Genomic DNA, 25,135 nt, shown 5'->3' on the forward strand with positions numbered 1-25,135 from the left:
GGCAAATCAGAACATGATTCAGAATATACTGCCCTAAATAAGTTGTTCAAGACTATAAACCATACCACCTTGTGATGAATTATAATTTCATAAAGCAGGGAGGGTTATTATGTTCCCAGTTGCAAGAAAACAAAGAGCTAATGTTTGGCAGCAGAGTGAAAGTCCTTCAACTGTAGGACTTGAGTTCAAGTCCCCATATCACCAACCTGGCTAACGTTTCCCCTCTGAAATCGAAACTACTCAGGCATTCTGATCAATGAAACTTCTTGCAATTTTTCTTACAAACAGATAAACAGCGACTATAACAACAACCACAATACAAATATTTATAAAACTTGTGATCTTTATTTAAACCCAAGCTACAATGTCACACAATGTACAGCACAACATAGTAATAGGGCATTGACTGACATAAAAAAAGGTTTTTCAATTACAATTCAATTTATTTAAAGGGTAAGGCCCATGCCATTTCACCTTTTACAAAAAAATCAATAATCAAATATCATACCTAACCAATGTGTACTGAAAACTACACACAAATATGCTTAGATGTGTCAGAAGATTGCATTTTCATGCAGAAGCCTTACTTAAAGACAGCAGGAGGGAGAGAGCTGGGAAGAAAACATTTGTAGAAAACATTTGAAAGTTGACAGAGTCCTAAAAGGTCCTGAAGCGTTCACATAAGAAGAAAAAAATCCAACATCATAGTTACGTTTGCTCAATAGAAATATTACAAGGGCTTTACTGGATTGGCCATACAAAGCAGAGCTATCTACAAAACACGACAAGACCCGTACGTCCGGTCTCAGGCGTACACGTCCTCGCGGTCGGCGTTGTAGATCTCGCCCTCCTGCAGCGAGGCGAAGTTGAGAAAGTGTGAGGGCCGGTGGACCTCGTGGTAGAACTCCTTGGGGTTGGACAGTGCCAGGTCGTACTTCATGTTGGGGTCGTGGCGTACGCCTGTGGGCAAGAAAAGATCATGAAATCATGAATTAAACTGATTCACGCCCCAGATTCTTGTTCAATTCTGCTACATCTGAAGTAGTTGCAAGCACTATCAAAGAAATCGATGACATGAATACAAGTTGTGAATCAAATTTGACAGATTATAAATTTCACATAGTACTATGGTGGAGTTGTCTGTTGAGGAATGATCATTAGCTGATAAAGCCATTCACAATTCCACACAACAGCAAAGGCAGAAATTTTGAGCTTGTGAAGCAGAATCACATATAGTAAAATCAATACAATTGACTTTCTCTCTTCAACAGAGTGGAAATGGAAAAATCAATGTGACACAAATAACTGTCACAAACAAAGACATACAGCACATTACCAAGGATACTAAAGATATAGGCATGCCTTTTGTATCCTTGTTCAAGAAAAGTCCAACAGACCCAGACTTTGTTTCGGAGCAGCATTACTTTGCATGCATCTTATAAGAGAAATCAAACAAAAACTGGTTACTGACCCATGAAGTTGTAGTTCCAGGAGACCTGACCAGGCACCATGAAGAAACCCAGGAAGCGATCAGACAGCAGCATCTGCACCCTCTCATAGTGGGACGGCAGGTAGCCTTTAGGGTTGTTGCCCTTGTCCGTGTTCTGCCGGCCCCACTCGTAGCCGCTGGGTGTCAGCTTGTAGGCAGTGAGCGTGCACGAGCCGGGGGTGAAGCTGGAAATCAGAGGAAACATGCTTTTACTAACATTCAAACCTAGATCAATGATCCATAACTGACATATCATTTAAGAGACCACAGGCTAACATTAACACACACACACACACACACACGATTGTTCATGCAGCAAACGTCTTTGCAGCATCAATTTCCTAGAGTATTGCTGCATGTGGTATGTAATCAGTACTGAAAAAGTAGCATGATAACCTATTTGAAAAGCTCTAATAGTCTTTTCTAGTTCCAGTTCTCCATTCTGCAGTTCTCCATTTTGAAAGTTGTTCCCCTTCTTTAACCTATTATACTGAAAGCGTGCAAATCAGCTGGTGTTGACAAAAGCTCCATGACATGGGCCTCCTTAGTACACAGACACTTATTAGACAATGACAACAAGCAAGAAGTGATTAATAATCTACTATACTGTACACTACTGACAAAATGCAAATAAAGCCAGATTTTAGGAGCCCAGGCATGTTCTGAAGAGTCCCACCTGCAAGTGATGATGATGGTCTTCTCTCCATCCCAGGCTGGGTTGTCAGCCATGATCTTGGCATGGGTAGTGACGTCCTGTGGGGACAGCTGGGGCGACTCGTTGGGCTGAGTGTGGATCCAACCAAGGGGCTCCATTTCCTGGTTTGGTAAGAGGAGAGAGGTTAAACACCAACGGCGTTTGTTTTGAAAAAGTAGTTACCGGTACTCCATATGGAGCCAGAAAAATTAGTCTGATAATAAAATGGTAGCGATGACCTTAACTGGAATGAACATTCTCTCAAACTGTGTGTCTTACTTTAAGGTATTCATGTCCTGGTAGCTGGTTGGGCAGGTGGACAGTCTGGTGCGTTCCCCACTGAGGAACCATGACGATACAACGGATCTCCTTCACCTGGGGATTGTCTGGAGGACTGGTGCCGTACAGGTAGCCTGCAATCTGGACCAACACAACAACACATTCAATATGTACAGAGGTATTTTACTTTTACTTTCTCTGCACACTTTGTGAAGGACCCTAAAGTAATTATATCAAGTGAGCAACAATGCTATAATTCTGTATTGATGTCAAAGGTTCAGAGTTTGTGTATGAAACGCAACACCATGGGCCCCCATATGTACCTGCGCTCGCAGATCGGAGATGCAGATGAACTTCTTGAGGACATTCTTGGGCAGGATGTAGGTGTAGCCTGTCTCCTTGATGTCATCAGAAGACACATAGATGTGGTTGGTTCGCAGGTGGAGATTGGCAGCAGATATGGCCCTGGGGAAGGAGGAGGGGACAAGGGACAATCATGCTGACTGAGATGGAAACCAAAGATGCAAAACGGAATTCACCATTTAGTTGTTGATTAACTTCAGTTTGTGGTGATGATTTTTGTTTCAGTCAGAAACTGCAATCTTGACTTCATGACTTCAGTACTGTTGTTGCAATGTTTCAGTTCAAACCATCAGCACATACAACATCTGCTTTGAAGCTATTAAACCCAAATAAAATGATCCTTTACACTAAGGCCTTGGCCACACTGATCCGTCAGAAAATGGACAGAACGGACAGACGGATAGATTGATGTCCGTTGCATGTACAAGTAACCTACTTGTACAGCAGGTGGCGGTAAGCACCTTGAAGGTGTCAGCGAGCCGCCTATAAACCGAGAGAAGAAGAAAGCTGGCGTCAGCTAGCTGTTAGCTCTGTGCGCTACGTTACATATGTGGCAATAAAATGCCACCGAATGACCAGATTAGATGGTGAAATCAGACCGTGACACTGACTATCACGTTGTACAACAGCGGGATGGTGTACACAGCATTAATTATAGCCTCCTTCACCGCCTCGACCGCCATCTTCTTTGAAAAGTTGAAACAAATCTCGGAACGCCTCCTCTCGAGACCTCGACTCTGATTGGCTAAACGGACAGTGACTATCCGACCATCCGACCATCCGATACGTCCATCCAGAAAAAGTTCATCCCTCTTCAACTTTCTGTCCATCAAAACGTATGCAAATTTTCTGGATATGTACGCTTCTGAGTGCTCCACGGACAGTCGGACAGCTGTCATTGAAAATGAATGGAAGTGAACAGAGAAATGAACGCACACGGACAGACACCACAGATCAGTGTGGCCAAGGCCTAATCAGTTTGATTTCTCTGATGTTCCCGTTTTACAGAGCAATATAAAGCAAAATAAAAATATATTGCAGTGGTGAACAGAGTAAAGAAAGCCTGAAAACAAATTGTGCCTGCATACCTGACCCTCCACTCGGTCTTGGAGCTGAAGGTCTGTGTCTCGTAGTTGGAGGTGGTGGAGGTGATGATCTCGTCACCGTGCTTGTTGACGGTGCGCGTCTGCGTGGCGGTAAGCTGCGACTGCTCCTTGGTCTGCTTCTCAATCTCAGCAATCTGCTGGCGCTGCTGTGACGGAGCAGAGATCTCCATGCCCAGGATGATGTCACGGATCTCAGACTGGGTCAGCGAGGCCACGTTCACACTGGAGGGGGGGGGAGGGAGGGGTTACTGTAGTGTTGTCAGTGAAATCATCATCTAGTTTTATTCAGTGATGGACAGGAGTACCACCGAGCATGTACGCGTGCTTATGCTAATGTGAATGGTCATTACTGAGTTACTGATCATTGATTAGTTACACTGTTAGTGTCAAAAGAAAGGTTACTGTGAGTGTGAAATAATGAATGCTGTGTTTCATCAAAATGTACTTAAAAATGACTGAGTGAGAAGATTTCAACAGACCTAACAGAAGTAGGACAGAAAAAGACGGTGAAATATATTTGGTTCTTGAGGTACAGTAAATATGTCGAAAAGAAAATAAAGAAAAGGAAACTGAATGTCCCACCTGTAGTCACGAAGTATCTATATCTACAGTAAATATTTGAACTACAAACCATCTACAGCAAATATTTGAATATGTCTACTACTCACTTGTTCTTTTTGCCATAGTCGGCCAGAATTAGATCTTTGAGCTGCACCTCCACCTTGATCCACTCCTCATCAGTGAGGGTGGGCCAAATGTGGTGGGGCTCAGTGATGGTCGTCTTGTCGGGTTTCAGGATCACCTTGGCCCGGTCGTTGTTGACGTGGAGCGCTCGGAGGATCAGGATGAGACGGGAGAAGGCCTAGGGATGGAGCAGAACACCAAACACACACTACTTACACGGAGATAAGTCAAGTTGTCTCTTTGAAAATAAATGGAAATAGGAGACTACCATTTTGTTGGAGCTTGTAATGCTTTTAGTATTGATACATAACTGGTCTTGCTAAGTTATTGGTAAATTGCCTCAGAAATCAAAACATACTGGAAAAGCTTCCCTAGACATTTTGTACTGTGAGGTAAGAAGTTAATCAATTTAATTTGGGTAAGAAGTTCTAGCAGGGAGTGTGACTGACTGTGTAAGAGGAGATGGTCTTGAGCCAGTCGTCGTAGAGGTTGAAGAGCACCATCTGGGGCTCGGTAGCCTTCAGGATCAGGTCTCCAAACTTCTCCACCTTCAGACAGGCCTGGAAGGGCAGCTGCAACTCAGAGCCCTTGATCACAATGTTGGGGAAGTCCAGCAAGTGGACCTGCAAGGGGACAAGGATGAACACGAGGACAGTGCTTGGCATTAGAACAGAAACGAGTTTGAGTGTGCATTTCATCTTCAGAAATCTCACTGAGACGCTCAACAAGACTTGTCATTATTATATAGCAGAATTTAGCTGGGCAAAGTCTCACCTCAAGAGGATCCAACATTCCTTTCCTGGTGACAATAATCTGTTTGGGCTGCTCTTCCACAGGCAGGGAGCGGATCAAGGCAGCCACTTCTTCAGCTGTCTTCCATTTGGCCAGCTACGGAGATAAAGCAAGAATGAAGCAGGGCGTTTGGGGCCAGAAGTGAGCACTTTTAGCATTGATTAGGGCTAGAAATGTAGCTAGCCACTATGAGTGAGCAGGTGTGTGTCTGTGTGGACAAAGTCTATTTGCATTATGATTCAGGTAAGGTATCAAAAACCAATTCCAGCAACAATATGATACCATCTCTCTGCACTGAAACTGTCTTTCTCTCAACAAATATTTCAGAAATAATTGCAATAAGCAGAACAGGAATCTGTATAACAAAAAGTAAATAAATAAATATTTGTATTCTTGCAATCTAGGACAAAGGCCGTACCTGTCCCAGACGTTTCTGCCCAGCCCACACAGAGGTGTGGATGATCTTGAGGAAGAGCTGTCCAGTCCTGGGGTTGAAGATGAAGATCGCCCCGTTGATGGGCTTGGTGGTCAAGTTACCCTCAAAGGTCTTAAGAAAGAGATGGAGAATACATGTGAGTAATTTCAAACTATGTGTTTTTACATTCTTCTGCAAAGCCAAGTCTTCAGGCACAGATTCAAGAATATTAATAAGCTAGCTAGTCTTTGTAACAAATGGTACAGACAGAACAATTTTTCACTGAATTAGTGTTGAGGGAAAAAAATACAAAAAAAAATACGACTGCCCCTCACCTTGTGGATGGTGACTCTGTAGACATTGGTGTCGTCTACAAACCAGATGATCTGGTTGGAGAAAAGTTCTCCATAGTTCTGTGAGGACAGGTAGGGCTCGGTGGGCTCTGATGAGTACAGCTGCAGACCCTTGCGGATGCGCTCCCTGAGCACATACAGGGCGGGATTGGCCTTCATGATCTTGGCCATGGCCTGCTGGATCAGTGGCTTGCCTCCTGGGAACCAGTTACCATAGGCACTACAGGAGGACATGAAATGAGATTAGATGAAATACAGGGTTAAAGACTACATTGTGGTTGTTGGGACAGAATAAGGTCAGCTACAGGACTGCACCCCTTGCAGCTGGTAGGGAGTAGGGACTCAGGATCTTGCTCAGGGACACTAAGCAGGATGGGTGCTTGTGCCCAAGGCTTTTGGTTGAACAACAGTCTCTAAGCCATCCTGTCTGTTTCATGTTTTAAGGATTTCGACTAACCCCTCTCACTTCAAGCAGCCGAGCATGAGAGACACTAGCCTGGCAGATGGTAATGCTCATGTACAACACATTAGTGATCTAATGTGAAAACCTGACAAGCTACAGCATAATATACTTGTCAACATGAACAAGTGGGTGTCAACAACCACACAGTACCGTCAGGCATGTATATCAATCCATTTTTACCTCTGCCGACAAAGTTGGAAGGATCTTGTGTTTTCATCCCCATCTGTTTGTATGTTTGTTAGCAAGATACTGTATGTCAAAAATTACAAATGGATTTGGCAGACCTTGGTCAAAGGATCAGTTAATTTGTGTTAGGGCTTTGGTAGTGATCCAGTACTGGGATTTCTACCATTAGACATTCTATTTCTGCATTCATGTGCTGTGTTTATTTTCAATTGTCCTGAAAGTCCAAACAACAACAAGAAAACAAGCTGAAAGAGGGCCTGACCTGTGGAGGTTGTAAGCCAGGTCGATGGCGATCAGCACCCCGGTGGGGGAGGGGTAGATACTCATGTTGTCGGTGGTGTAGTCCAGGAACTTGGCCCTGGCATAACGCTCAATGTCATGCGAGTCGTAGTCCCCCCAACGCAGCTGGATGTCAATCCAGTACTTCTGTGTGGTGGTGCTGTCCATCACGTCTCTGTAGGAGGTGGTCCACATTTTTTAATTATAACAAGACCTTTAGAATGCTTTCCATGATGAGTTTACAATGCCCATATAACTTCTTCATAAGACAATGTGTAGATTAGGAGGTTCACTAAAAAATGCAATATATTAGGTGACAATGTTTGCTGGTGATGATATATTGTGTTTTTTGTAAATTAGCTTCTGAAGACATACTTGGAGTCAGCAAGCAGCGAGGGTCGGGAGACATTCCACTTGTATGACGCAAAGAGGAGGATGTCCGCACAGGAGGAGTTCATCTTGTAAGACTTCCTGGGGTGAATGGTCTCCTTCTGCACCGTCTCGATCTCCAGAGCATCCAGCTCCTGGTCAAAGACCTGAGCACAAAAACAGCCAAGTTATTCACAATGTTGGCAAAACGAGTTGAAAGTGTTAAAAACAAAAAAATTGCAACAATCCATTGTAAACTATAAACTTTGGTTTGAGTGACTTGTTTTTCCAATAACCTTAGGACCACCAGTGTAGGAAATTAAAAATATATACACATTTTGAGGGCAACTTTTGCCCCACCATCTAAAAAAATAAGGGCATTTACAAAATTTCGGGGGCACCCAAAAAAGTAATTAGTGCATAAAGTTCAGAGTTGCCACAGGTCTGGAAAGTACTTGAAAGTGTTTGGACTTAAAGGCCGGCTTTACCGTGGGGAATATGAATATATATTAAATCTCACGCCCCTAAGGTTTTCGAATCCGTTGAAATTTTTGAAATTGGTTGTTTCCCGCCAGAGATATCACCAGAAATCCACTCTGTGTGGAGGGGGGGGGGGGGGGTGGTGGAGGGGAGGGGCGGGTGCGGGGACCCGAAATACTACATTTCCCACAATGCACTGGGCTCGCGTGGCCTTCGTTTTCATTCCCACCCCTCAGGCATTTGGCTGATATCAAACTCCAGTAGGTGGCGGTAATGCACATATATGTTTGCCAACCGCCATAAAACTCAAAGAAGAAGAAGAAGGCTTCGACAATAAAAGATACAAAGAAGAAGAAATAAATCGAAAATAAAATTGCCTCCAAATTGCACCAAATGTAAACGGTAGTATATATGTCGGGAGATGTCTTCATAAAAAAAATTTCATGCATTTTCGTAGGAGTTACGCGCATCTGATGTAACTATTTTCTGTAAAAATGTGTAAAAATTTCGTTACTTCAACTCACCTACTACTAGATGTAAAATTTGACGAGCTTTCCAATGCCGCCAGTCCCGTGTCTTTTGGTGCTTCCGTTCCAGAGATATGGTCTCTTGGCAAGGAGCTATGGAAAGCTAACCTAGCTACAGTATGCTATGCGGGTGAACAAGATGGCTGCCTTTTGCTTTTCGTCGAGAGCTCTGAAGGGACGTGGAGGACCTCTAGAGGCGGGACCATGGCTCACAAGACTTGTAGTTCATAGGCGCTCGAGTTCCGCAAGCGGGGAGGGAAGCCGGGTGACGCGTAACGCGTCATCCGGCTTCCCTAAAAATGTGAGAGATGCCTGATAGGTCAGGCAGTGAAGCTCCAATTTCAAAATATTTTAACGGATTCTAAAACCTTAGGGGCGTGAGATTGATATACCGTAAATTCCGGACTATAAGCCGCGGCTTTTTTCCCGTTTTTTGGCCTTTTTTGCCCCCTGCGGCTTATATAACGGTGCGTCTTATCTATGGATTTTTTCCAAAAAAAAAAAAAAAATCTCTCTTTTTTAGCACTCTTTCTAACTATAAATCCACTTCTGTTTTAATTTCCTCTCTTGCCCTCTTTTAACAACATAACATAACATAACATAACATAACACAACACAGGTAAGCAGAAAGAAAAAGACGAAGCAATCACGCCATGAATGAGGAAATGACTCACCTGCTGGAGGCTGGAGATACACGCTTGGGCTAAACTTTTACTCCGTGAAACACTATCGATTAAGTCCGACATCGCTCAGAGGTTTTGAGCAGCTTGAAAACAAGTTTGAAAACGTGCAGAAGTCCATCCACTCACTCACTAAAGAAACTAAGGCAACCGTGAACAGAGTTTATAATGCGGAAAAGCGCATCCGCGCACTGGAGGACAAAAACAACACAGTGAGTCCGAAAATGGATAAAATGCAAAATCGAAACCCTGCACACGCAGGTTGATGACTTAATCAGCAGGAGTAAAAGAAATAACATTCGCCTGATCAATGTAAAAGAGGAGCTGAGATTGGCGACATGGACGCTTTTGTGGCAAAATCCTGTGTTACATCCTGGACCTGAAGGAAGGCGAGAAACCACCAGAGGTGGACAGGGCACACCGGGCGCCTCGGCCACGTCCAGACCCCGGCCTGCCACCGAGGGCCATCTTCATCTGCCTACTCCGCTGGCCCGACCGTCAACTCATCCTCCAGGCTGCGGGGAAGAAGCCCCTCACCTGGGAGGGTACGCGCTTTTTCGTCCGGACCTCTCCGCGTTGGTGCAACAGAAACGCGCAACATACAACAGCATCATCGAGTCAATGGATATCGCTTTGGCGTACTGTACCCAGCGAGACTCGTCATAACCAGACCGGACTATCTTTAGCACTCTTTCTAACTATAAATCCACTTCTGTTTTAATTTCCTCTCTTGCCCTCTTTTCACCACACCGCGGACACTGTGTGCCCAGCGGCGGAACAAGAGCTCAAAGTGAAACTGCCGAATATCTTTTGAGTTGGACTGGTCAATAGTACTGTGAGTAACTAAAATAAAAAAATAAAAAACGGAATTCTCTCTTCTTTAGCACTCTTTCTAACTATAAATCCACTTCTGTTTTAATTTCCTCTCTTGCCCTCTTTTCACCACACCGCGGACACTGTGTGCACTGTAAAAAAAACAAAAAATACCACAATGTGTGATTTTGTCTGGGGATTAGTGACCTGACTTTTGTTTTGTTGAAATGTTAATAAATGGGAGCTTCCCCAAACAGCCATCTGTTTCCCGACAATCCCCTCTGTGCACGAAGCCTTACATATGGTAATTAAACATCAAAACACCCGCGGCTTATAGAAGAAAAAAATAGTCACCTTTGAAGGTGCGGCTTATAGACCGGTGCGTCTTATAGTCCGGAATTTACGGTATATTCATATTCCCCACGGTAAAGCCGTCCTTTAAGAAAAAATAATCAAGGACTTATAAATGCTTAGATTTAGCCTAACAGAATCTCTGAGTTTGAGCTTTGTGAACTCTGTAATCTCAAAATTCACCTATGATACCATTTTTATACGTCATGATCATCAGTAGTGCTGGACCAAGCTTGATACACTTTCTTCTTATCTACAGTATCAGTCCCCGCATAGACTACAAGTCTACAGCGATTTGCTGATCGCTGAGCTGTCATTGGCTGTTGTGCTCTCTCATAGGTGTTCTTAGCTCAAATATGCAGCTGGTCGCCCACGTACCCTGCAGTGGATACATTTTTGTTTTTATCTCTTTTTTTCCCAGGCTTTATTGCTTGAAAACTGCTTGAGAAGTCCTTGAAATGTATCATTACAAAACAGTAGCAACCCTAAATTTGCTAAAGTGTAGCGTGTGTCTGTGTGAACAACAGTGCTGTTTGTGTGTGTGTGTTCATCTTCTTCTGGCAAACAGCTTGCAGGTGCTGAGTGTGTGTTAAGAGATGGAAATGGAAATTAAATTAATTTTAAATGATCCAAATCTTGGGGGCATTTTAGCCCCTTGATCACAGTTTTTAGTGGCATTCTGAGATTTCTTGTGGGCATTTTTGGCCTTGCCCCTGGCTAATTTCCTACACTGAGGACCGCAAATTACAACTCCTCGCCAAAAAGTGACAGCATTTACATGCAAGTAGCAAATAATTGATCTTAATCTGATTGAAAATATTACTTTGAATGTACTTGCATGTATTGTATTGCTTTCAGTTAATTTAGAATAAGCAAGTCAGCCCGATGGATTCTTGTGCTGTGTGAAAACCTAGTCTGTAAGGCAAAAACAAAAACTAACAACCCACCTGACAGAGATCCATGACAATGCTCTCGTGGATCTTCTGCCACAAATGAGCCCTAAAGATCTGAATGAGGGAGATCTTCAGCGTGGGGATCTTGCCGTGCATGAAGATACCCGTCAGGTCAAGCTGTACCTGGAACCCGACGTACACCTAGGGATAAAAGACAGAAGAACAACTGTTGGCCAATGTAGAAACTTCTGAACTTTCTTCATTCCAGATTTTCAGGGAAAGATGAACAAAAAATAAATGACAGGGGGAAAAAGGTTGCTGATATTTGTACTAACATTGGCTCTGTTGATGGTGGGTGACCACCAAAGTGTGAAGCGACGGTTGGGGATCTGGTTGAGACCAGACCTCTGAGCATTGGTCAGCTTCTTCCATTTCATGGACTCCTCAAAGCCACTGGCCTTCTCCCTGTAGCCCAAAAAGAAATAAAGAGGTGCTGTTAGATGCATTAAATATAAAACACAAGACATCAACAATAGGAACAAGCGCAAACCTTTTAGACCACGGCGCCACAGAACGGTGTGTGAACGGCGCTAGATATCACAATATTTCTGGTTCTCCTCATTTAAACTGATTTGGAGATTTTGTACAGTTACTTTCGAGCATCAACGTTCTCTCACCAGAAGAGACCCTCCCAGGTGGGGAAGTAAGTGCCTTTGAAGAGTGTGTGCTCCAAGATGCCCTCCACACCGCCCAGGGCCTGGATCATGTCTGTGCGGTAGTTGTTTAGGTTCCACAGCTTGCCGTCGTGCCTCTGGTGGGTCCACCAGAAGGGGTTCTGCTTCAGCACCTGCACTCACATTCAACACAGAATTGTTAATAAATTGTACCAAGTTTAAAATTTCAGCCAAGCCAGTAACAAGCTGAATGAGTAGTTTCAACCTCAAAGCAAACATCTCCAATCGTACCTGGTACTGTTTGAAATCTGTCCTGACTCTCCAGCCCTTGTCATAGGCCAACGTGTGCCTGTCCTTCTGGAAGAGGGTGTTGATACGGGGGATTCCTCTGTCCCACGAGTCCTCCAAGTCCTCAAGTGTCAGACGCCTGGGACACAGAAAACACACTGCTATTTGCTTTGCCTAGTATCAGCTCTTACAACTGCTACTAGTGCAGTGGCTCTCAATTTTTTTCACATCAAGGACCCTTAAACTAACATAAATTAGACCACGGACCGCCATCTGTTAAGACTTTGTCCAAGCTGGGTCCCCCATCTGATAACATATTTACAGAAAGTGTATGTATGTGTATGTCAAAATTAGTCATACATTCTGTCAATGTGTTAATAATGGATGGAATTATAGTGAAAATAAATGAGTCCCCTTTTGCTGGGAACTCCCCGGACCCCACTTTGAAACCACTGTGCAAGTGGACAGAACAATGTGAGAATCCACATTTAATTAACCATGGATGGCACATGGTGCCTCCAAATCTACTCTACAAGGTGTTTATCTGCATTGAAGCCATGTTTAAGGCCATACATACCTGTTCTGGGCAATGGCCTCCTGTCTCTTGAGAGCATACTCGGCCCAAACCCTCTGGGAATCAATGAACTCGCTCTCCCATGGCTGAATGTAGCGATACAAGTTAGGGATGAGCTGATCCTCTTCATGGCTCATGCCCGACCTGAAATGTGTGATGCCCACATCCGTCTGCTTGGACCACCTGGTGGAGAGGGAAAAGAAAGAATGAATGACGGCCAGATTTGTTGAACCTCCACAGTTAAATATATGTAAGGGGGCACACTGACTAGAGATCATGTCATCCATCATCTCTTACCGCAGGTCCGACTGTGGGATAAGCACGTGGCCCATAGACAGCATGCCGAGGCCGCCCAACTCTTTGGGAGTGTAGAAGACTACGGGGGGGAAGCGACTGGGCATTTTGGAGTTGAGGCCGATCTTGATACGAGTCTGGATCTTGTTCTCACACTTGACCAGCAGGTCCAGGAGCTCCTGGGTGTTGACCACCGCCTCGCGGAAGTACGTCATCAGGCCAATCAGAGCCGTGTTCCATTTGTTCACGATCTGGAGGCAAAGAGGGGAGATACTGACTCATTCTGACAAGGTAATTAGGCACCCTGTTATTTTTCAAATTGGTTTTTACTTGAGGGATATGGTTGTTTGCCGACCTTGGTGAATGTGGTGGATCCAGAGGCCATCAGGATCTGACGCACTCTGTTGTGGAAACGCTGCATTGATTCATCATCCACACGCAGGAAACACTGGGCCGTCCTCTCTTTGGTCACCTACACACAGAAATACAAAATTGTGGCTCAGATAAACAGGAATGTGCTTTAGGACTATCTGACGAAAGAAAGAAAAAAGAAAAAAACATTGTACACAGTTCAAAATTGTATGAGATGTGACAGTAGTATGCTCAGAAAACTGGGAAATCCATTTTATATTACGTGTCTGAACAACACAATTGACTCAAACAGTACAGTTCATTTATTTTAAGTGGCACAGCGGTTATTTATTTGAGCTTTGGCCTGCTCACCTCATTCTGCAGGTTCCAAACACCGTCCTTGTGGGTGAACTCCTCGTAGCTGGTGCGGCACTTGGGCAGAATGCGGCACTCAAAGCCACACATGTTGAACAGCAGGTTGGGGTTGTCCTTGCTGTAGACCGACACAAAGCTGTTCTCCCATTGGACGGTGGTCACCGACCGGGGCAGACGGTTCTTTATGTCCCAGAACACCGCACGGCCACTGGGAGGGTTGGGGGAGAGGCAGAAAATGACAACCTATTATTCCACATTGAAAAGTTAGGACTATTCACTTGACTTGTCAAATGTAAATACCATTTTCACAGAAACTCGATTTTTTTACATTGATAATTCAAACATTAGGGGAATGTCAACGTGGTTAAATAAGCAGTGTGTTCAACATAAGATAAAGTTCAATAGCACTCTTATGAAGTAAGTTCAGCAGTCTGGAGGTGGAACTCACAGGTTGACGTCATGCTTCATCAGTCTCATGCGGGCGTCACGAGGCCAGCACTTCTTGTTGTTGTAGCCGACTATGTTCTCATTGTTGGGATCCGGGTGCTCAGTCAGGTATCTCTGAATCAGGTCTCTTGCCTCATCAGCGGTAAACCTGGACCCATGAAAATCACATAATTTACACTTTAAATAAAACATTGATATATGAGAGTAAATCACCTACTTCTCTCATTTCACACATGCTCAATGATCTGACAACGGAGAGGCTGAAGACTGTAAGCCAGATAAATAAATCTGCTAAAAAATGGCAGTTGCTAAAACTAATCTTCAAACATTTCCAAAATCCTTGTGGTTACCAACAGGCCACATCTTAGGTAGGGGGTACAAGTTCTCATTTGAATGACTCAATCTCACCTGAAGAAGATGTGGATGCGGTCGATGTAGCGGCAGTACAGGCGGATGGGGTGGGCGCTCTCCGTCACCGTGTCCTGGAAGCTGAGGAAGTCGTTGGGCATCTGGGGCGGGCCGGCCATCTCACTGGCACGGTGCAGGCCCAGCACCAGCAGGTCCATCACCAGGCCGTAGTACTGCACAATGAACGAGGCAAACTGGAGCCCCCGGATGATGCCATACGAGTTGGTGTGGTTCATGTCCTGGATGGGGATGGCGAGAAGACAAAAAGGAAGTTTAGACCAACTAGATGACCAAAACATATGTGAATGTATTAATAAATCAATGATCGAATGTCACCACTATTGAGTTTCTTTATTTGCAGGTTCTGTAGGATTACCTACAAAGATGATATAGGAACAAATCAGAACGTAAACTGAATGCCTACTTTGTAGTTGATGACCACGTTGTTCTTGGCTGTCATGTAATCAGCGATGTTGTGGTCCACAATGAGACGCAGCAGCCTGTTGAGCAGCGTCAGATCGATCTTCTCGTACATCTTCTCATAGCGCGACTCCAGCATCACGTTGCACTCGCCCTCCGTAGTCTCCCACACATCCTGCAAGTTGTTGATGCCTGGGGAGCATACGATAAAAAACATTCAGCTCATGTTTGACAGTTGTTCCTTTCTCAATTACTCCTGCTGACTTAGTGGGGTTATGAGCCTTTTCATTCCACCTAAAAGCAGAAGTCAGGCAGTCAAGACATGCTGCCGCTAACCTTACACCATAAATATCACAAATCCAAATCCAACACCACTGCTATTCCCTCCATTCACAGTTCTATTCCTTCATGAGCGGAGCCCTGACCTTGGCACCACTTGTAGACCAGCAGTGGAGGTGGCTCGGTGTCGGCAGGCTTGATCCAGGGTGGGAAGAGGCGTCTCTTGTCGGCCTCATACCACAGGTACTGGTCGAGGTAGGCGTCGGTGATCTTCTCCAGCGGCTCCACGTCGTACACTGGTACCAGGTGGCTGTACAAGTCCATGAACTCAATACCCACCTGGAGAAGGAAGCGTTAAGACTGAGATGGATGGGACTGACAGGGCTATTTATCCAAGGACAAGCAATAAACATCTACCTAATGATTTATTCATGATCTAGTGATATAAATTACTTGTTTATATCTCTCATTTGTAAACACAAACTGCATCATAACTTATACATTCTGTATTAGGTCTCAATTCAAAAACTTCACTTGGATAACTGAATGACAGTTGTTTTTTTTAGGGGGAAGGGGGGGTCCATCTGTATAGGTTTTGGTCCTGACCTCTTTGAAGGCTCTCTGGGTAAGGAGATGACGTTTGATCCTGGACAGCGCCTCGTGGGGGTTGTCGTACGCCTGCTCTATCAGACCCAGCTCTTCCCTCTGAGACTGGTTCAGACGGGATTTCACACTAGGGACACAAGAAAGACAATGTGAATGATATAGAAAAACTCTGGCAATGATTTCGCCCACTATGAATTGATATATGCTGCTGAGTTCGTCATCAGTATGCATTAGGTTAGCAGTACGTTACCTGTAGGCCTCCTTGAGCCTCTCCAAGGCCAGGATGAGAAGCTTGGTGTCGTGTTTGTAGGACAGTGGGGGGAAGGGGATGGGTGAGAAGCGCCGACTCTCCAGCCAGTGCACTGTGGTGGTGTAGATGGCTACCGCCTCTTCAGCCGTGATGTAGGGACCATCCTGTGGGCAAAACAAACATACCTCACATCAAACATGTGCTGTTCATGGACTATAGTAATTAATTAGGATGAAGGGATGATGGAGAACTGATTGCACTTTCCACTGGTGACAACCAATTTAGAGCACTTAACATAAAGCATTAGCTGATGCGGAGTGCCAGTTCAATTAATCTTATTCAACAGTACAGATTTGGATGATTTGTTTGTGGTCACTGACAAAAAGCATTCAAACCCAATCAATGTATGTAGTAGAGAAATCTAACCTCTTTCCATCTGTGAAAAGGGCCAAAAAATATACTATTGACATAATTATATTAGCATTATAAATATATTGCTACAGTAAACATACCGAAATGCAATAGGCAACAAAAAATATAAAATTTTGTTCCCTGAAAGGGACACTACTGGACATTTTTCATGTTTTCTTTCTTCTGTGTGTGTTACCTTCAGGTAATTATGCTGTCTCTCCTGCTCTGCTTTCAGGTACAGACGGGTCAGTCTCCCCAGGTTCTTCTTGCACACGGTCTTGTCCACAGTGGCTCCACGGCGGATTCGCTCACGGTTGTAGTGAGCCGTGTTGGTCCACCAGTCAGCCTTAGCCTTCACGTAGCGGAGGATCATGTTCTCGATGGGGGTGGGCAGACCTGGCACCTGAGATGGTTGGAAAAAGTCACAAGAATTGGAATATTGTTTATTCATATATAAAAAATCTAAGATAGCGCGCTCAACTCCTTACTTTAAGGCAGGCTGTATAAACACTCATATATGAGCCTTATCTGCCACAACACTTAAAGACCACTACTATTTCAGTAGTACCAATGTTTGTGGCAAGCAAAGTTAGCTTTTGGTACTCCCTGTTCTCAATAGAGAATGCTAATGAGTTGTTTTAGGGAACAACTCAAGCAGTACAAGGATTCACTGATCGATTTCTGTCTTTCAAGAATCTACAAGACTACTTTCTAGTTTCTACTTCAAGTATTCTGTCATGGCTGAGGTGAGCTCTACAATGTGCTGACCTTCCAGGGGATGTTGGCCTTCCAGCACCTCCAGGACTCGCTGAGGTGCTGCAGGATGGTCCTGGCCTTGTTCTGTTTGATTCCCTCGGGCATCATGTCCAAGATGTCGTGCATCACGGCAGCACGCAGCTCCAGGTCAAAGTGAGACTCCACGCGCTGTTTGGTCACGGTCTTGGCCACGCCCTTGGAGTGACGCCCTGTGAGGAGAAGTCAGAGGAAGGTTGTTGCAGTTTAAAATGGCAGGTCAACCAGTGAAAATAGTCTTCATTTTTCAAAGCATAAATAAATAGATCAAGTGGAAAAGGGGTATGCATACCTTCAAACTGCCTGGCCAGCAGGTTTCCAAGCCACCTCTCCAACAGTGGGGTGATGCCCCTCATGAAGAACAGCCAAACCCTCCAGCCAGGAGCCCAGAAGCCACAGCCTGGACCCTTGCCAACAGGACCCTGATAAAAATAATTAAAAAATAAAACACACACACAGAAAAAAAAAAAAAAAAAAAAAACATTATTTTGGTAAGAGGTGTGTGTGTGTGTGTGTGTGTGTGTGTGTGTGTGTGTGTGTGTATGTGTCTGCGTGCGTGTACTTACGGTATTGAACCGGTAGTAGATGAGGTGCTTGAGGTCTTTGCACATGCGGATTTGTCTCATCAGCTTGTACTTGTAGCGGTACATGCCTGTCAGCTGGCCCACGTGAGCAAAGATGTACTGCAGCCCATCAGACAACTACAACATAGAAGGAACATTCTGAGGTTAGGCATGGGATGTGTGTAAGCCACCATGTAGGAGAATGGATATCTTGTCTGCACAATCTGTCATCAAAATATTGATCACGGGAGCCAAAATCAAAACAGGACTGTAGACATTTTTTTATCCTCAAGTTCATTCTCAAGTTCACTGATAGTGCCAAGGACCAACCGTAGGGTGATTTTTTTATTTATTAACACTGCCATAAAATACACCTTGATGCAAGTGTAACTCTTCTATGGATCCGTCACCCTTTGAGAAAGTTTTAGAGTGGTCCCTTGAGTGTGTGTGTGTGTGTTTGGTTTTCAGCTCATCTGTGTGTGGTGCCAACAATTCCAACTACAACACATTTTGAATAAATGCCCTATTTATTGATCAGCATTGAGGGGGGAAAATATTGAACCACTTTAAAGTAGCTCAACATAAACCGGCAGCACAATGAATAAAGTAATAGTTTAATAAATGGGTGGAACATACCCCTGTCCAAGTTTTACCTAGTATGCACTCAAACAACACACTTGTGCCATACAGTATGATTTCAGTTTTACACTAACAGTTCAGGTAATAGTTAAACTTGCATTCTGCAGCTTGTCTAGCCTCCATTATTTTCTGCAGGATCTACTACAGAGTAAAATTGGCCTTTGCTGCTCACCTGGAATGCGTCAACATTTCCCAGTCTGTACTGGACGTGGCTGTCCACCACCAGCTTGCTGAGACGCAGCACCTCTCTGCACAGATGGAAGGCGTTACCGAATCTCGATTTCTTACGCTCCTACAGGACGGAAACACAGAGGCAGTGCTAGGTTGGCTACGATAGTACAAACAGTTCTTGGTACCACAACAGATGATAGTGTGCAACATACTTTAGCAAGGAAAAGGTGACTTTGTGTCCAATATATCGGGTTTTACATACTAAATCACAGAATTGCTGAATTTCAACCTTCAGACATAACATTTGCTTTTAATGAGTGATTAAAACCATCAACAAAGGAAATGGGAATAATTAGATTCCATATGGCTCTAATGAAGGCATCTGTCGACACGGTACCAACTAATTCAATTAGTAATACAGTGTCAAGGGAATCACATTAAAAGCTCATAAAGAAACTACATGGTGAAGCTTGTACCTTAGTGGTGAGCGTCTTGACGGGCTTCAGGTTGAAGTTGTAGTCAAGATGCAGGTAGTTGAGGTTCTTGCGGTGGATAAGCAGATTGAGCATGTTGTAGCCCTGTCGACACACCTGCAGGCCCACCTCCACCCAGTCCAGCTTGGTGGACTGGAAGAACTTGGTGGCCTTGAAGGAACGGAATAAGTACCTGGAAGCCAACAGAGGGAAAATCTTGATTATAGGCAACAAAATTGGCTCCTGTGAGAAAGAAAAGGCAATCAGAAACGAAAGTGGAGCTTTGCAGTGTCTGTAGAGATGCTCACCTCTTCTTCTGGGCCTTGGGCGGTCTGTGTTTGAGCGCATTGAGCACATAGTACTTGAGCAGTTTCTGGTATGACACACGCACTTTCACGGGCTGGCCAGCAGGGCAGTGCTCACGGTACCTGTGAAATTATACAACCACCTCCCAATTACATTGGATCAAATATAGCCACTGTTTTATTAAGTGGAGCTGCTCAACATAGTAGGAAAGATCAGTTTGTCTAGAGACTGAAAATACGATCCACATTTCAGGTCGGGCCCACAGTTTACTCACCAGTTCTTGATGAGAGGGATGTCAATGGCACGCCTTGTCCGGCCAGACCGCAAGTTGAAGGGTCTCGGTGCCCACAGCAGAGCGATGCCATTGGCGGTGTGGTCTGTGTAGAGTGGCGTTTCTTTGAGGAAAGGCTCCACATACTCAGGCAGCTCAAACTCCTCGTCATCATCGGGCAGCGGCTCTTGACTCTGTGAGCGGGTGCAGGAGATTGAAACAGGTGTGCATGAGGACTCTGCCTTCAAATCACATGGCTCAATTTCAAAAAGGATCTAATTTATGGTTTCTTCGACTTTTAGAGCATTTGATTTTCAACACCATCTACTGTAATATTTGTACGGTAATGTCTGAATGGTACGGGGCCAACCGCTACTGCAGCCAGTCATGAATAAAAGCACCATCCATTTAATATTCCTCCAGTTCTTACGCACAGGCAAGCAGACCAATGCAAGTGCGCCTTTGTAAGAGGACTTAATTATTTTTCAGACTTGTGAGAGCATTTTATTTATCCCCCCCCGGTCTAAAGCAGGAAGTGAACGATGAGCCAGGCTTACCTTGACAGAGTGTCTGTGAGAGATGGGGTTGATCAGGGGATCAAAGTAGAACGCCGGAAGATCTGGATCCTCCGTCTTGATAAACACCACATTGGGTGTATGGTACCTGCAAGAAGACATCGTCAGGAAGGTGCACTCAATCCTATAGTCAATAAGAGATATCTCACAGTTTAAGTCATTTGATGAACAAAACGGTTAAGAGACATTTCACCAAAGGTGCACTGAACTATTTCTTCACTTAATAGTTGTTAACACCTAGTTTTGAGCTGAACGCAGCAGAATCCAAGGGGTTAAAAAGATTGAAACAGGAGTGTGTGCATGAGGACTCTGCCTTCAAATCACGTGGCTCAATTTCAAAAAGGATCTAATTTATGGTTTCTTCGACTTTTAGAGCATTTGATTTTCAACACCATCTACTGTAATATTTGTACGGTAATGTCTGAATGGTACGGCGCCAACCGCTACTGCAGCCAGTCATTAATAACAGCACCATCCTTTTAATATTCCTCCAGTTCTTACGCACAGGCAAGCAGACCAATGCAAGTGCGCCTTTGTAAGAGGACTTAATTATTTTTCAGACTTGTGAGAGCATTTTATTTATCCCCCCCCCCCCCCGGTCTAAAGCAGGAAGGCTCCACATACTCTTTCATAGGACAAAGTATACAACAAAACGTATGCCTTTCCAGATGTGTGTTGTCACTCGAAATTTTTCAAAACTCTTGACCACATTCCTGTGACAAGACTGTTTAGCTTCGAGATAAGATCATTTATCAACATTTTTCAGTGAAGCGTCCCTTTTAGAAAGTTATGAATTATTTTGTTCATTCACTTCTAGTGGACTTTCTCTCACCAGGTGAGGTGGACATGATGCGGCAGGTTGTTGTACAGGTAGGGGAAGGCGATTTTGTACTCTGTCCTGATAGGCTGTCGGATGATGATCTTGTTGATATCATTGAACTCGTTCCAGTCTTCATCCCTGTGAGAGAGTTTAGAGAGGTCTTAAGGCAAAGATAATCTAGCATAAATAAATTCATGCTTGGAGGTTACATGGGGATGAAGCAGAATTTGCTTTTGACCAAATACAAGAAATATGCTTTTGGTAAAAACAAGCAGGAAAAAGAAGACATACATACATGTTTTTGATTTATATTAGGCATGCAAGTGATGTTTGTGCAACATTGCCTGCATGATCCAGCACATTAATAGTACCGGTAACTTGTTTTCAGCTTCTATTGTTATAATATATTATAATTGTATATGATAATTGGTGGTAAGTCCTTACTGGAGGTTGACGTCCCTGACCAGGGGCTCAAACTTGGGTCCACCAGGGATTGCCATGTTCAGGGCCTTGGAAGTGAAGAAGGCCTTCAGGTCAAACAGATAAAAGTAGTTGTAGTCCACCAGGTCAGTCAGCAGCTGGTTGGCCAGGCGGTACAGTGTGGACATCATGGGCAGGGTGAATTGCCAGCGACGGTAGGTTGTGCCATTCACATACCTGAGGAGGAGATAAGACGGGGTTACACTTACTGTAGGATGAACATTATACTTGAGGAGATATCACGCTGAAGCCGAGATCACATACATGTATGTTGAAAGCATTATTCATAGTTAGATTTAGCCAAATTGGGAGCAGTTGTCTAAAAGCAGGGTATATCTCTCTGGATCATATAAGAATGAGGTAGAGACTTACTTTGTGGCGTCTTTGAGAGGCTGGTGCTCATAGAACCATTCCGCAACAGAAGAATCCTCCTCAGCGTCCAGTTCCATTTGGATGGCCTCCAGAGGTTCAACGTCAAGGATGTTGTCGGCATAGTCCAGTGGCGGCTCCTCATCATCGAATGGTGGAAAGCGCATACGCTTGAAGTGCCGGCGGTCTCGCTTCTCACGACGCATCATGATCCACATGGCACTGGGGACAGAGGACAGGGGATAATGCTGATGAGTGAGAGCTGTGAGAAATCTTGCTCATCAATGTTTGGAATGCTTGGAATTGTTTGGGATTTTATTTGTGTTGATTCACAATTAATCCTCACTCAAAATCAAATCATTAGCACAAAGCTGGTAACGTGCATTTTTTAGATTTGTATATGTAAAATGTACTGAAGACACAACACTAATAATCAAAGCACAAGTAAATCACCAAACGAGGTGCTCTCTCTTACCCCCACTGTGCGATGTAGACAGGCTCAATGACCCAGGGGATTTCGTTGACGAAGGAGATGGCTCCCGTGATGTGGTAGAGGACAGGCACATCTCGGATCTGTTCCCAGGGCATGGGCATGTTCTCCAGCAGCTTTAGCACAGCGTGAGGCATGTACTTGAGAGCACTGTTCAACACAAAGGACAAAAACAAAAAGGGATACAAGTTGAGCTTCTCTCATTCATGTGAAAAGCATTTCCATGTATGCACTTGAAGTGCTAATCCAAGCAGAATTCGACACGTTAAAAGACAAGAAAAATTGTACTGAATTGTATTTAGACTAGGCAGCGCTCCATTCCTAGGCTCGCTGGCCTCGCCCGCCCTGCAGCTCGCATACGCATCGCCTGCTCTATTGGCATGTTATTACATCGCGGCTGTCACAACTTTGCATCACTGATGACATCACAATTGCTCTTAGTGACATCACTTCCGGGACAAAAACTGCAGAGCCCACTTGCTCGCTTTTAGTTATGATGATGATGATGATGGTTAAATTGGTGCATGCATGTGATGAAATCTTACCCAAGGTAAACCCTCTTATCGTGACGAAACTTCCTATTGGTCATGTCGCCATGGTCCCTGATGATCTTACGGACGTGCTCGGGTGGCATGTCCTCCTTCTGAGCATCCACAAAGCCAAACTTTCTCTTCTCAGAGTAGCGCTTTGCCTGCAACTGCTGCCATTTCCTTGCTGTAGAGTAGCAAGAGTTTTAGTGCATAAGAAATTCAAAAATGACGATGCATGTATGGCATCTTATCCTAATCCATATGAAGATGGGGTCAAAAAATTTGAAATTTGAAATAAAGACGATATAAGTATTGTAAAACCGAACATACCTTTCTCTTGCAGTTTATCCTCAGACATGTAGTCTGGCACCTGGCTAGGTAACGATATACCTGGTGGCATCCCTCCTGGGACCCCTCTGTACTGAAAAGCAGCTGCCATGGCGCCTCACAACTAAAAACACAAGAACCAGAGGATTACTGTACATTAGTGCGTCCAACGGGTTCTTGTTTGTCAGCTGCAAACCCTGCCAATATAGTAAAACTGTAGTGTTAAAGTAACCTTAACTTAGCAGACGTATTATCTGCTAATGTCCTGAAACCACTTTGCAATCAATGTGGGAAAGGACTCTTGACGAAACTAAATAACCCTAACGCTAGCTAACTACTCGCCTTTCAGCGCTTAACGTACAATGGATCACACAACCAATTAACGTTAGGCATTTGGCGAACCTTTACAAAATGTTTTAGTATTACTAGTAATGTAGTCAAATCGTACTTAATGTTATAACATAACGTTATAGCATGTTTGCATTATTGTTCCTCGAGGCGGGTGCCATATAAGCTAGGGCCTAGCTTAGCTTAGCAAATTCATTCACTCTTGGCCTAGCGTTAGCTGCTAGGCCAAGAGTGAATGAACTTGCTAAGCTAAAGCTAACACTAGCAGAGCGTCTAGCAGTCAAACTAATACATCATGTTACAGCAATGTTATTTTCAAACCAGTTAATTTACCTCCCCCCACCAAGGCAACTGCTTGCTTAACGCCGAAGAACGTCGAACCTCGAAAAACTAATTTCTCCACATTTCTTTCAAAGCTGAACAGACTTCCCCGGTTGTGTTGAATATTGTCTAAACTAAAACTGCAGCACGCACAGCAGCAGACGGCAGCCACACGATGCACGCAGCTCACCGGGATTCACAGACGTCGAGTACGCTGTTGTAAGCCTTTTCTTGCGGCTAGTTACGTTGAAAACAAATGCGCAAACGTTGTACGAGCGCAATCGTGCAAATACCCCGGATGAAAGAAGCGGAAGTTTGCATGTAGGGGTCAGGGTTCATCAGTGCAGGTTTCCCATAGAGAGTTGTGGAGATTTTTTAGAACCCTTTGAGAATAAAACTTCATTGGCTTTTACCATCCGACGGAATGTCGACTAGTGTTGACGTGCATGAAAATGTTAAGGTAATATCAAAACTTTTGAGGTAGAGATTGCCAGGCTGTTTAATAAAATCAGATATGGGAAGTCAGTGCTGGATATTTTAATCTATGCAACCAGATACAAAATTTGAGACAGCGCGATGACAGTCTCAAACCAACACCGGAATTCAAGTATTTCATTAGTATGTGTTTCAGTGTACGGTTTTTGTGTCCTGTGGTCAAGAATAAAATCCAGAGAAATACAGAATCCTTTATTATAAAAGGGAGCATGTGGATGTCATAAATCATTGATAATGTCATCAGTGATGTCACTTGAGCAATTGTGCATTGTGACATCACTGATGATATAATCTAGTAGTAGTGAATGCTAGTAGTTGAAATTAGTAATTTTGAATGTCTTAATCTGCAAAATATACAGTTTAGGGCGCTAAATAGGGGCCGGGCCGCAGAAATTCACACGTTGCTCTCTCCTGTACAGAGAGAGACAGAACAGTGTCCTGTCCGTTCTTTTGTTTATTCGTGTTTCATGATTTACCCATAGAAATACTACGGCAGCCGCCTGGAGTCTTCATGTGATTTGCAAACCAGCGCTGCCTGCGGCTTATCCGGCCGCCCGACACCACACAGTGTC

At 44.2% G+C, this 25,135-nt stretch overlaps 2 protein-coding genes across 2 annotated transcripts in view; one reads left to right on the forward strand and one right to left on the reverse strand.

Annotated features, from left to right (window-relative positions):
- Positions 1 to 334: 334 nt before the first annotated feature.
- prpf8 (pre-mRNA processing factor 8) lies at positions 335 to 24,199 on the reverse strand. Its single transcript, XM_083637445.1, has 43 exons — positions 24,081 to 24,199; positions 23,403 to 23,523; positions 23,088 to 23,256; positions 22,528 to 22,692; positions 22,056 to 22,274; positions 21,648 to 21,860; positions 21,216 to 21,341; positions 20,366 to 20,471; positions 19,812 to 20,002; positions 19,540 to 19,659; positions 19,235 to 19,424; positions 18,760 to 18,879; positions 17,952 to 18,086; positions 17,678 to 17,807; positions 17,362 to 17,558; positions 16,790 to 16,996; positions 16,183 to 16,346; positions 15,933 to 16,059; positions 15,473 to 15,665; positions 15,052 to 15,239; positions 14,628 to 14,866; positions 14,221 to 14,367; positions 13,770 to 13,980; positions 13,402 to 13,518; positions 13,050 to 13,297; positions 12,756 to 12,935; positions 12,182 to 12,317; positions 11,894 to 12,063; positions 11,552 to 11,681; positions 11,271 to 11,417; positions 7,479 to 7,639; positions 7,087 to 7,278; positions 6,158 to 6,395; positions 5,826 to 5,954; positions 5,390 to 5,503; positions 5,065 to 5,238; positions 4,600 to 4,793; positions 3,914 to 4,153; positions 2,786 to 2,927; positions 2,463 to 2,603; positions 2,166 to 2,305; positions 1,472 to 1,674; positions 335 to 960 (listed from the first exon to the last, which is right to left on the reverse strand). The coding sequence occupies exons 2-43, from the start codon at positions 23,509 to 23,511 to the stop codon at positions 806 to 808; spliced, it is 7,017 nt and encodes a 2,338-aa protein (XP_083493571.1). The 5' UTR covers positions 23,512 to 23,523; positions 24,081 to 24,199; the 3' UTR covers positions 335 to 805.
- A 210-nt stretch (positions 24,200 to 24,409) lies between these two features.
- Positions 24,410 to 25,135, forward strand: part of LOC310776983 (arsenite methyltransferase) — a 5,611-nt gene continuing 4,885 nt past the window's right edge. The window contains exons 1-2 of the mRNA XM_083637213.1: positions 24,410 to 24,528; positions 25,046 to 25,135. The exon at positions 25,046 to 25,135 is cut by the window's right edge and continues 41 nt beyond it. Coding sequence (XP_083493339.1) covers positions 24,493 to 24,528; positions 25,046 to 25,135 — 126 coding nt within the window. The 5' untranslated portion in view covers positions 24,410 to 24,492. The remainder of the gene's footprint in view (positions 24,529 to 25,045) is intronic.

The sequence above is a fragment of the Poromitra crassiceps genome (genome assembly GCF_964638095.1).
Source record: "Poromitra crassiceps genome assembly, chromosome: 5".
NCBI lineage: Eukaryota > Metazoa > Chordata > Actinopteri > Beryciformes > Melamphaidae > Poromitra > Poromitra crassiceps.

Excerpts from the sequence above, each read along its gene's own strand:
- prpf8 (XM_083637445.1), bottom strand. The coding sequence starts at position 23,511 with ATGGCAGCTGCTTTTCAGTACAGAGGGGTCCCAGGAGGGATGCCACCA. Across the intron at positions 21,861-22,055 it reads CCTCTCAAAGACGCCACAAA|GTATGTGAATGGCACAACCT; the intron begins GTAAGTCTCTAC and ends TCTCCTCCTCAG. Across the intron at positions 5,504-5,825 it reads GGCAGAAACGTCTGGGACAG|CTGGCCAAATGGAAGACAGC; the intron begins GTACGGCCTTTG and ends TTATCTCCGTAG.